Raw genomic sequence first — 12,495 nt, 5'->3', positions numbered from 1 at the left:
TTTTATGTGATGACAGAATCTCAGAAAGAAAATTCTATTAAAAGGAAAATGTGTGTTATCCTTGAGGTTTTTCTGAGTTTACTGCTAATCTCCGTTAGCAGAAGCTAATGGAATGAACTGGGACAGACTTGGGATAGTCCCCCTCCTTTCTTTTTTTTAAACGTGTTTTGCTAATTCTGCTGTTTTCTTTAAAGCTAACCAGGAATATGCTTTTCACAAAATCGGTATGTCGGGCGAGGGAGGGATTTTTTACAACTACTGTGTGTTTAGAAAACAAAACTGTTTCCGTGGACATTAATCAGTTATAGGAAATATTTAAAAGGTGGTTTTTGTCAAATAGCACAACTGTGCTTGCACTCGCTTAGGTTGTCAAGTCTGAAGTTCTCCCTAAGACTGTTCTTTTTCTTATCCTGATTTGGAACAGGGAAATGCTTGAAATCATGGGAAAAAAAATTTGAAACACAAACTAGTAGCTTCCCAGTCCTGTTCTTAAGTCCATTTTTTGGCTATGTATACAACAGTGACCTATTTTTTTCTAATGTCTGAGCATTCAGCAACTCTTGTCGTCATCGTTTATCTAAAGGTTTTAGAGGTTTAATGTTGTGGTGGGTTTTTTTGTTTTTTGTTTGTTTTTACACCAATCAAAATAATGTATTGTGAGAGCTCTTTACAATATAATGAGCTTAGAGCAATGGACTTTGTTGCTTGCCTGTACTACGTTCTGTTAGAACTTGGCAGCAATTACAACTGGGGCTTTATTTAACACATCCGCATTTCTCGTGGAGTTAATTTTAAAGGTTTCTTATTAGTATTGGATGCTTTCTCAGTCAGTGACAGAATATGCTGCAGAGTTACGGTGGCTGCTTCTCATAGCCTATGCACTGCCACATAATGTGGTTTTCAAAGTTTGTTTTGCTTTTGTTTTAACAGGGTTTGAAATTTAGATTATTTTCTTAGTTAATACAAAAGCTTTCTTTTCAGCTCTATGACATTCTCAAGTATGCGTGTATGAATTTGGGAGGCAAAATTTTTCAGCCTAATTTGAGCTGAACCTCAATTAAGTTTCAGGATTAGGAGAAGTCCATGGAATGCATAATTTGGAGTAATTAAGTGAAAGCGCAAGTGAAAATTTCCGTATTGTCCTACGTGTTTGGTGGTTGACGATGTCTGGAGAAGGTTTGGCAGTTACGAGAATGTAATCTGAAATCAGGTGCTTGTTGTCACTTTACATGGGTATTTTTATGACAGAGTGTAAACCTGTAAGTCAGTTCCCGCCCACCCCTAAGCCTTGATCTACTTGGAAAAGTAACCTAGCAAAAAAAACCCAGGAGGCAGCTTAATTTCAAAGTTTTAATTAATTTTGCGAATTTGGCAAAACCAAAGATTTTATTGAAAATACCAGGACATTTAAAATGTTTTGATATAAATTACTTACAGCATTGTATTTCAGTATGCAGACTGGCAAAACTCTGTGTATACAATCTATGTATCTCCCAACTTCTGTTTGTATGGTACCATATGATTAAACTCCATCTTTTATTCACGCTAGATGTTGAACGCTAGTATTCTGTAGGAGCTGCTTGGGCAATGGTTTTGGTTGTTCATTCTAAATATTTGTAGTCTTCTGTCTGACCTTTTAATTGCTTTTGGGAAGCATTGTGAAATGCTGGTATTGTGGGGGATGTCCGATGTAGTGGGGAGACGCTTCCTGTGTGAGGGGAAGGATGTGCTGCTGTCTTTGGGGTTTGCAGAGCTGTCGCAAGACTCTGTAAAAAGTGACCACATTTACATAATTTGAAAAGTTAGACTGTGGGCTAGACGGTGACAGGCAGCAGCCCTGTAACCTGTGGTTTACTAAGCCAGATCTCAGTTTTGATCTGTCCTCACTTCTTGAGCTGAATTAATTTTATGTCATCATGCCTTGACAAGTGTCAGTGTGGTTTTAGGTGTGCACATGAACTATGGTAGCGCCTTGGCCATGGCAACACAAATAAAACTTCACTTGAGGACTGTGTGTGTCCCCATACAAGAATGAAGATTTTCTTTTTTTTTTGGTTTCTGTATATTAGCATAGTTTCATTTCATGCTGTAGTTCCATGTTGGCTTGGTAGTATAAAACTTCCACAACTGCAAAAACTTTTAAAACTCACATAAGGACAATATGAATATAGTCCTGTAAAACTTTATTTAAAAAGTGCAATTCCAAGTGCAGATTTTTCTGTTTCTTTGGTCAGGATGCAGTTCTTTCCAGTTGTCCCCCTGATAATTGGGATTGGGATTAAATCTGACCTCATCACGGGAATGATAGTGCTGCAGGTGATTGTTTTTACTTGTTTGAATAGCTGCTCATGGATTAAAAACTTGCTGGATCATCCCCACCTTGGCCTTGAATACTTCAGCTGCACTTCTCTAATGCAGTGTATATAATCGGTGGCTCACAAATACAGCTTGGGGTGAATGCTGTTCCTAGGGTGGGCAGGTGGCATCTTTCATTTAGGAACAACTGTCAGTCTCAGCTGAAGGCAGTGCTCTGACAGGAAGGGGAAACTGATCCTTTTGCTCTTTAAAATGGTCCTGTTGGTGACTAGATCTCTTTTGAGATCCTGTTGTAGACCAGCATGTTTTTTCGTGTTTAAAAAAAAAAAAAAGCCTTTCGTTGTCTTAAATCATTAATCTTCTCTGATCTTAAATTCTAAAATTAAATTACCTTCTAGTACTCTGGATTGAGGATATGATCTTCTGTTTGTATGATTCCTTGTGGTGAATTACGTTAAAATGAGTAGAATAGCTGCATTATTGGTCCTAATCTTCCACAACACTCAAATTGTATACATACAATTGTATGTATACAATTGTAGAGGTTAATGAATGTCGTAAATGATTTTTTAAAAGTTTAGATATGGAAAATTATTTATTTCAATTTGCATTGAGGAAGTGGATCTAACCTGTTTTAAGAAGGGGTTTAGGTGATGGTTATATTGCTGGAGAAGCGTAGAAATAGTGTTAAGCTAAGTGGAGATGGTCTCTGATTTTGTTAGTGTTTGCTTTCTAAAGCTTACCGTGTTAATGTTTACGTAGTACCTAGTGCATCCAGGTCTTTTGACCAGGATCTTGGATGCTAAATCAGTGCCAATAAGAATGAAGGTTTATTCAGTGCACACTCTTTGACCGTTTTTATTATGTCATTAACCTGTCCCCCCAGTTCCCCATTTTACGGTATCACCATGGAAAAATTGCTAGCAAATTGACCTTTATATAGCAAAAATAGAAGCTGTCCTGTCTGCATTTGAATTTAACTCAGTTGATTCATTCAGTCATTTGTGGCCACACAGGAAGCCCCATTCATATGATCACAAAGCCTAATAGCTGTTTGTACAGTGAGATTGATCTGATTACTCTTCTCTGTCTTGTGCTATTTACAGTCTGCTGCCAGTTCACAGAAAGGGAAGAGAATGGCTGCAAAGGAGAAGTTGGAGGCAGTATTAAATGTGGCCCTAAGGGTCCCCAGCATCATGCTGTTGGATGTCTTGTACAGATGGGATGTCAGCTCATTCTTCCAGCAGATCCAAAGAAGTAGCCTGCACAACAACCCTCTCTTCCAGTACAAGTACTTGGCCCTTAATATGCATTATGTGGGTAAGTGTGCATGGATTCAAGAGAAAACACTACTGTGGTAAATACTGTTTTGCTTACTACAAGGATTTCAAGAATTTGGTCATACCATGATAATACATTGATTACAACAAATAGTACAATAATATATTCATCACAGTTCTGCTTAAGGGACTGTTTATGTTAGCAGTAAAGAAATCCTGTCTTGGGTCTTCGACTGAACTTTGTTATTTAGGCTTGATATGCAAATAGAGTAAACCTGGTGTCTGGAAACAGGATTGATGCCCTGAAAGAACAGCTCGGTGGCTTTGGCCTGTGTCTGACTGATGAGAAAGTTGCTGTGAAATGTTGTGCAAACAAGAAGCGTCGTAAGGTATATCGTTGGCATTAAACAAGAGACTAGGGAGAAGGTTGCCTCATTTGGACTGTGACCAGAGCACCAGAGGGTTAACCTTTCACTGCTGGATGGGTACAGCTCTTCAGTTTATAACCTTGTGGACCGTATATATGCTGTGAGTGTATGAGAGCAGGTAACAAGTCCTTGTGTTGCAGATAAATGGACAAAATTACTAACACAGCCCAGGGAGCTGAGGTTTGAACCTTGGCCTGCAAGTTTAATTCTGGAATGCTAGATGTCTGTTTTTAGGAGATGAAAGGATTGATATTCTGTGACCGGCTCTCCAGGTGGGTATGTGATTCATCTAGTGACTGCACATGGGGTTAATTAGGGATCGGATCCAGGCTGTTGAGGTTGGTAACCAGTGATCTGTGTGAGTACAGCCTAGCTTGGAGAGAAACGGCTAGCATGTAATTTTTCCACTCTGTAGTGTTTCTTCCTTGTAGATGTCTTTGGAGGATAAAGAAGTACCGCAGTCAGCTAAAGGAAACACCCTTTAGTTAAGTAGTTAGAGGACTGTGGGTTTTTTTGAAGTAGCATGTCCAGGTCTTTAATCCTGACTGCAAAAGTGTTGGCATGTGACATTTCTTTTCTAATCTATTAAATGTCTGTTCTCTGGAAGTTATTTACTGCCATTAAAAACACACGTGTCTTTCTTTGTTACGGCTCGACTATACTCATGCAGGGATAGCAAGGTACTTTTAGTGCAAAAAGCTGCTGTTACAGTTCTATGCCCTTTTCATGTGTTTGTGGGAGAGAGTACTTGTTTGTTGCTGGTGAATGTGACACAGGACCATGGTGGCATGTAACTATGGCTGGCTTTCTCAGGCACTTGTACGCACACAAGTACCTTTTAGGAGTTAGTTTATCAGATCAGTTTCTAATACAGAACTAACAGTTGTGCAGTAGGCTATCAAGATGTTAGTGCGCAATTCCCAGCAGTGACATAGCCCCTCTTTGTAGTCACTTGATAACCTTGTCCTTGCTTAAGTACCTTGTGATATACCAATAAAAAGTGCTACAGAGAGGGTAGGTATTGTCACCAAAGTATTTCTCACCTGGATGCTGTTTTAGTACTAAACCAGTGGATTCTGACTTTGTGCTCCTCATACGAGTGGAGCTTTTGTGCTCGTGCACAATCACTCAGCAGTTCTTTCACTTTTTGCTTTTACATTATTTGAGTGTCTGTACTTTTACTGCTCCAACTGGTAGTTGCTGATCAAGAAGGGCTTCTAAATCATCCAACAAGTTGCTCGTTTTAAAAGATTTTCAGACAATTTTCAGTGACAAAACTTCGCTAGTACTTTTCAAATAAAGTTCATTTGTTTCAATTCCTTGGGTCTTTTTAAGCTGTGTCAGTGTGAGGCTGGGCTAAATCAATTTGCATGCTTACACAAGATTTTATATAGATTTAATTGCATCAGTTTACAGTATAACCTTAATTAAAATAATGTATCAAAATATATAAATTGTAAGGAAACCAAAGTACTTTTCCACCAGTTTGGGAAATTAAGCTTCTTTTGAAGATGTTTTGGGGGAAATTAACTACCAGTGTGTAATTTAAATAACAACATACTGTGGATATGTTTCAACATGCTAATCTGTTTTATTTAGGAAAAAAAAATTTCCACTGTTCATATTTGCAGTTAGGAAACACAGCATCAGCAAATGCTGTGGCATCTTTGCAGTATCAAACAATCACTGAATTTCTTACGTAGGCAGTGTGAGATACCGTATCACAGAAGTGCTTCCAGTAGCTTAGGAAATCAGGTGCATCTATCTCAGGCAAATGCTCAAGGAACAATTTGATTAGAGAGCCATAAAAATCAATAAACTCTACCAATCTTGATATAGTGAACCTTTTTCCAGAACTAAGGATCCAAAGTTGGAAATTTGCTCAGAACTGGAGGTTACCAGGAATATCTTTTCTGTTTAAATCCACTCATTTTCGTCCATCCATTTGCCAAAGTTTGAAACACCAGTTGTTTTTGATAAAATAAAGTGATGTATGTTACAGTGTGATTCATGTTCCAGTTAGCAGTACTGGGAATATAATAAAAGCCTCTAGGATGCAGTTGGTCCTTTGATACTGCTTTTCCATTTCATATCTTTTCATGAAACAGCCTTTATCTGCTTTAGTGAAGGAAAATACTCAGTCCTGATAACCACCCAACCACAAGTTCAACTGCATGAACTTTACCTAAGTGCGTATAAAGCCATGCAAACAGCAGAGATAAATTTCTAGTTAGAATTGGTGAATGTAAACAGATTAATTTCATACAGGAAAAGTTGCAAAGTAGTTTTGTTTATGCACTTCATCTGTCAAATGGCACTGTGGTTACTGTTTCAGCAGGCGTAAAAAGGGCTGTGAACGGCCCACAGCAGTCCTCAACCTGCACTTTAGCTCTTGTGTATAAAGTTTGTGCTGTGTTGTTTTATTTCATAATACTGTCTTACTGCAAATGGATTATCTTCTAGAATCACCACTAAAACTATTTTTCACTTCTGAAAGCTTTCCTAGGTTTGTCAAGTGTGCTTAAAAAGGCAAACTTTAAACTTAGTTAAGCAATGATTCAGGAATGTCTCTGGCTGAGAATTTTTTTGCTCTGTGTGTGCGAAAATTCATACTTGATGATCACAGGATCACCTCACGCTTAAAACTTGATTTGTCACAGGTAGTATCTTTCTGGAAGCGCTTTTGGTACATCTTATGGGACATTTGCCAGATAATTTGTTGAAAACTTAATTTAAAATTATTAGAAATGCTTGGGGTTACGAGGAGTTGACCTGTGTACTTGATTTTTATTTTTTTTAGTTTGCCATATCTGCTGGATACGTGTAAAAACAGACAAAAATCAGATAAAATGGGGTTGCAAACTGAATTCAAGTGTACGAATGATATTCAATGAGAAATTATATCAAAACCAGTAAAAATTCTTCTGTCCTCGCAAAGTAGTCACATGGAAGGTTTGGTTTTAGAATCTGGCCCTTTCATGCCATCTTTTTAAATACAATAAAATGCACATATGCTTTTTTTTTTCTTTTATGAGCCTTCTTTTATAATCCTGAATTATAAGCCTTATTTGCAAATGTGACCTGTGAGTCAAAGTGCCTTTTGTAGTTCTTCCTGGAGTGTTGAGGAGTACCTTGGCAATAAGCATTATTGTCCTCTCTGTCCCAGGACTTTCCCAAATACTCCAAGTCATCCTATTTAATATTTTTTTTTCTTTTTGATGACCCATCCAGACAGTCTGGCTGAGGAGTAGCATGTGATAAATTTGTGTGGAAGGTGCTGTATTACCAGATAAAATTCTGACAGTTGATACGCCGTCTGTTACCAGGTATAAGGATCTGGGGCAGAAATAAGTTTAGAAAGCACACCTTTTTTGTCCACAACTGTTACAGGTATAATGTGGTTTCATTAAGATTTCATTAAAATTATTTGCTATAAATTTAAGTAGCCTCTCCTTCAGGAAAGAACTGTGCTAGCTAAAATGGCTTTCTTTCTCAGACCTCGACGTAGGGTAGACAGGCACTCTCTGCTACTGCCGGGCTTCAGTGTTTTCTTCTGCGCTGCAGAGTAGCTCTGGAAAGACAGTCGCTTCTTTTTTCATTCTTTTGATGAAGAAGGTGGAAACAGTTGAACCCACGTAATTTCCTCCTACGAAGGTCAAAGCAGTGCTGCTTGTGCTAACTGGTAAATACTCCGAGCTGGCTGGGAAGAGGAGAGTCAGTCATGAGCTTAACCTGTAACCATAGTCAGACTTGGAATTCAAGTCGCTGTCACCATAGAGGCCCAGAACGGCACTAAATACACAGTGTTTTCTTACCTGCAAATAAAAATAACAGTTTTCTGTGTTAAACTGTATTCTTTGTTGTTACGTTTTTCCCAATAATATCTTTTCTAATTTGTAAGGAGACTGTTTTAAGTACTTTGAATAAGTGGAAGGCCTGTCATCTTTCACAACCCTGTTTGCAATCGCACTTTCTTGAACTGTGTGGTTATTGCCTTGATCGCTTGGTCACATCACTTGCAAGGTGTGAAGAACTTGTTAGGAAAGCTGCCCTTAAAAAAGAGGCTTGAGGGAGGAGAAACCTGCTGCACTTCCTGCCATCCTGTGTTTGCTGACTGCTCTCTACTTTGGTCTGCTCACTTTTCTTTAAGCTCATGTGCGTTATTTAGAAGATCTTTTATTTGGATTGCTTTTTTTTTGTGGTGGTTTTTCTCTTAAGAGGAAAGGTACAGTACTCTGATACAAACACAGTAAAAAGTGCTATGTGAAGCTTCAGTGTGAGAAGAAAGAAGCAGTCGGTTCATTCCAGAAAGAAATTTCCCAAAATTGTGAGAAGAGGATGCGTGACTAAATGCGTAAATACACTTAATGCATACAAAGATGAAATGCTGTGCAGGTTCAGTGTCTCTGGGTTTGCTGTCCCATGTCTCTGTCTCTCTCCTGCCAGCAGCATTTAGATAAATGGGTAGTGGAACTATTTTCTGAGTGTCACTATTTTAAACTGTAGCTAATTTTAACCAAACGCAATTCTGTGACTCGGACTTGGTCTTTATTTCTTAAAAAAAATTACTTGCTATGTCTTCCTATTCTCTTCTTGCATAAAAGGCAGTGTGTGCTGCAGTTGGTAGACACAGAAGAGGGTAGAGAGTATTTCATGCTCAAAATACAGCATACCCTTTTTTCTCTTTCCCCCTCTAGAGACTGCTGATTCCTACACTGCTTCCTTAGTGTCACAGGCTTTTACTAAGCAGCTTTCTCAGCGTATGGATTCCGGTAACTTTTCTGTACAAAGCTGGTATCTCTTTTTGGCAACCTGAATCAATTTTTATTAAAAAAAAAAAAAAGCCAATAGCAGCAGGCTTGAAAGCAGACACTTAAAATTTTGAGGTTTGCTTCTCTCTGAGTACCAGTCTCGTGATAACAGCAATTTGTGTTCGTAATTTAGAATACATTGTGAGTGTTTATATTTTTACAGTTCCACTTCTATGTTCTTTCCAGTACTCTCCAGGTTCTCCGTGATTGTAATTAGGCCCAGAGCTCTGATCATTAGGTATGTTGTATTATAGAAACAGCCTCTGAATCATACAGTAAAACTAGAATCAAAAGTCCATTTTATTTGTTCAGACAATACTGCAAATCTCTATAAGGAACTTGGTTCTTGGATTATCTATAGTTAGCGTGCCCAATCTGTCATGCATTTAAAAATTCAAGAAACAGCTGTTGAAACTGGTGGTAGTACCACAGTAATGAGTAAATTGTTTTGCTGGCATTATTTTCACTGAGATGCGCAGATGTTGATAACAGGATTTCTGATCTCTGTTTGTAGTTATGTGGTGCTGTGACCGGGTAAATACTTATTTCCTTGTGTGCAAGTGTGTTTAGATGTGTGCTTTCTCAGTTTAGAACTCATTTTTCAACTTATTTTCTGAAGGGTAAAATATTTACCACGTTAGCTCAAAGTACAAAACATCTTGGAGTGAGTAACGTTTGTTTGGGGAGCTCTGGCTGAGTGGGGGAGCGAGGAAGAGGTGTGCCTTGGCATTGCCGTGGAAAAACATCACTCCCCCAAAATGCAATGCTTCTTAAAACCCATTAGGCTTATGCTGCTTTGAACAGGTATTCAGTTAGCAGTGGTGAGACAGGCTGGATGAAAGCAGCCCTTTGCAGTGCCTGGTGCCTCCGTGGCTGCTTGAGACTGATGGGGATTTTGGCATTAAGTGCTCTCTGAATGGCTTGGCTTGTAGATTGGTTTCGGTGGAGTGAATTTTGCATGAGCCATTGGTTGGAGCCACCTATTATGCAGGAGAGGTCATTCTGCGTGGTGGTGGAGGTTCTGTGTGACATTGCCTTTTGTAACAGAGCAGATGAAGAGCTGATCTTGCTCTCAGAAGGCCAGCATAGCTGTCCTGGTCAACTCAGATGATCCCATTTGGCTGAGTTATCCTTCAAAGGATGCTCAATATGAATTGAGGATGTACAAGAGCTTTTTGCCTCTCCTTTTATGTGATGTAAAAATAGGTGGCTATTAGGGTTCCTTATGGGCTTGAGCTGGCCTCCAGTGAAGAAGCTACAGAATCCTCCTGGTAACTTCTGCATCATGCCTTGAACTACTGTAAGCTGAAAAGTGTATCTTCTGAAAATCATCCACTTTTGAGACAGATGCTTTAGACATAGACATTTTATTAAATCTCTGTGTAAATTGTTGTGTAACCAGTCTAGTGACTGCTTATCCTGAGAATTAAACACGCTGAAAATAAAGGTGCCAATTGTGGTTACGCTACTTCTGCCCTATCAAGTACAGTCTTTCTGAAGTCTGTGCTGTGTTATTGGTACTTCTGTATTGTGGCCAGATAGTCTTCTGAATAAACCGGAATGAGAACAGTCAAGGATTAGGCTGAAATGAAATGACTAACTCGGTAGCGCTCTGATCCTGCATCGTGTGAGGAGAGCCACGAGTTTGACGATACTCTGTGGCTCACGACTTGCTGCTTCACAACGAATTGCAAGTCATTGTAAGATGCGCCTTTTACCCTCAGGGTATATGGGTGAGTGGGAAGGTAGGGCCCCCCAGATTAATTTCCTGGTAGAATCCAAGCAATTGTGCTGTTACTTTCTGGCACTCAGAGATTTGAATTCCTCACTCTGTAGTATACAGAATAAACAGCTGCTTTTCTTGCAGCGTTCCCTTGGCAAGCCTCTACAGAAGCAGTATCCAAGAGATGCTGTTGTTTTATTAAGAGATGTTATGAACTGTTTCATGTGTAAAGTTCTCATTTTTAGACTAAACCTGCAGGAAACTTTGAGTAATAACGTGAAGTGGACACAAGGGATCTGTAATCATGCAAATGAGCACTAAAATGTTTCTTAAAGAGGTTGGATTGCAACTTTGATCGTGCTCCAGAAGCCTCCCTTGTATGCAGCATGTCAATAAAACTCAGACACCTGAGTCGGCGAAGAGGCAATATGGGGTGAGAGAAGCTGGGAAGCACCTTGGTGGTACAGAAACAGAGATTGCTGAAAGGCAGTCTGTGAGCTGCTGCTTGCTGTAACAATGCGCGTTGCACGCAGAGAGGTTTTCATCTAGCTGAATCAACATGTTGTAAATGAGGTCACGAGCTGGTTAATACATGTGTGCTTGTCTGGCGATGTTGAACTTGGCTTTTCTGCTTATTATTGTTTTCACAGTTTATTTTCTCCAGCGGGGCTTAGATCTGTATTGTCTTGCACGAGAGGCAGAAGTTCTCTGCTTCCTTGTGCTCCTGAATAGCCACTGAGTGGGGCGTCTGTGTATTGATAAACTTGGTAGGACAGGTCTTCTGTAGTGCTCCTTATAGCTGGAAGCCTAAGGGTGCAGTTCTGTTTCTTGGTGGCCTAGCACTAGGGGGGAACTACTGTATTCGGGAAAGTTTATTGTCTCTTGTCTTTATCTTTTTTTTTTTTTTTTTTTAACATGCATTAGAACGGTTTCTTTACCAGGGCAGGAACTGGGCTTCACTGAGCCTGCTGCTTAAACAGAAATGTAATTAGTGAGTTAAAAGGGACAATACACCAATCCCAAAAGTGAAAATAGTATGCATGGCCTAAATCACGGGAGGGGAGTGCTCACTGCAGACTCAAAAAGCTTTGGGTGAAGTGGGCGTTCGTTACTCTTAACCCACGTCTGAAGGTTACCCAGTAAGATGACTGTTTCTCAAACTGTAAATCCCTGTGCGTGGAGAATCTCTCCAAAGGGGTATGTGTTCTCAGCATCATGGTTTTTTCAGACAGAGGAGGTGCAAATGAAAACAAATGTAATGATTTAGATGAGAAAGCTGCTGTGAGAAATTTCATTTCCTGGCTCTTAGTTTTGAAGTAGAATCTCGTTTACACCATACACTAATTACATCATTTGTCCGGGCGAGAACAAAGGGAATAGAATATTACTGCTACTATGTCTGAATTTGAGCTTGTCTTCCTTTTCTTCTGCAATGAGACAGCTTGGTAATGAATTATTTGCCTTTTTTGGCAGAGGCTTTGTCGATAAAAATGAGGTTGGTACCACTTTGGGAATAGGGCCTCTGCAGCAAAAATGCAAATATGGCAGTATGAAGTGTGTTGAAATCTCTCTCTTATCAAGTCACAAGAGGAAATGGTAAATAAGAGTGAAAGGGAACTACTTTAAATGTCTCTCACTCTCCCCCTCTTCAACATCTATCAATTAGAGCAAACAGCTGCTTCAAAGTGAACATTTAAATTCCAGCCCAAAGTCATGAGCGGTGGAGTTCATTGCTCAACCTTCTGCAGTAACCTTGGCTGTCTTGTGCTGCTTCCCTGTGCAGTGTTACAAGCAGCTGTGCTGTTTGGAAGCCCTCTGTTTAAAAAGCACGTATTTGAAAGTAATCTTCTCATCTTTTGATTTGTATTTAGACTTTTTTTTTTTCACTCCTTCAGTATATCCTGCTATATTTTAGTTAAAGTTGTCATCACATAAAG

At 39.4% G+C, this 12,495-nt stretch overlaps 1 protein-coding gene across 7 annotated transcripts in view; it reads left to right on the top strand.

The window, feature by feature from the left end:
- RNF145 (ring finger protein 145) overlaps nt 1–12,495 on the top strand; it is a 78,374-nt gene that overhangs the window by 36,759 nt on the left and 29,120 nt on the right. For all 7 annotated transcript variants that reach the window (XM_074603436.1, XM_074603433.1, XM_074603434.1 and 4 more), the window contains one exon: nt 3,423–3,636. In XM_074603436.1, the coding sequence (XP_074459537.1) occupies nt 3,453–3,636 (184 nt within the window). In that variant the 5' untranslated portion in view covers nt 3,423–3,452. The remainder of the gene's footprint in view (nt 1–3,422; nt 3,637–12,495) is intronic.

The sequence above is a fragment of the Larus michahellis genome, chromosome 11, assembly GCF_964199755.1.
Source record: "Larus michahellis chromosome 11, bLarMic1.1, whole genome shotgun sequence".
In the NCBI taxonomy this organism is placed as follows: Eukaryota; Metazoa; Chordata; class Aves; order Charadriiformes; family Laridae; genus Larus; species Larus michahellis.
Note: the sequence above shows the minus strand (reverse complement) of the source record. Positions and strands in the feature narration are given on the sequence as shown.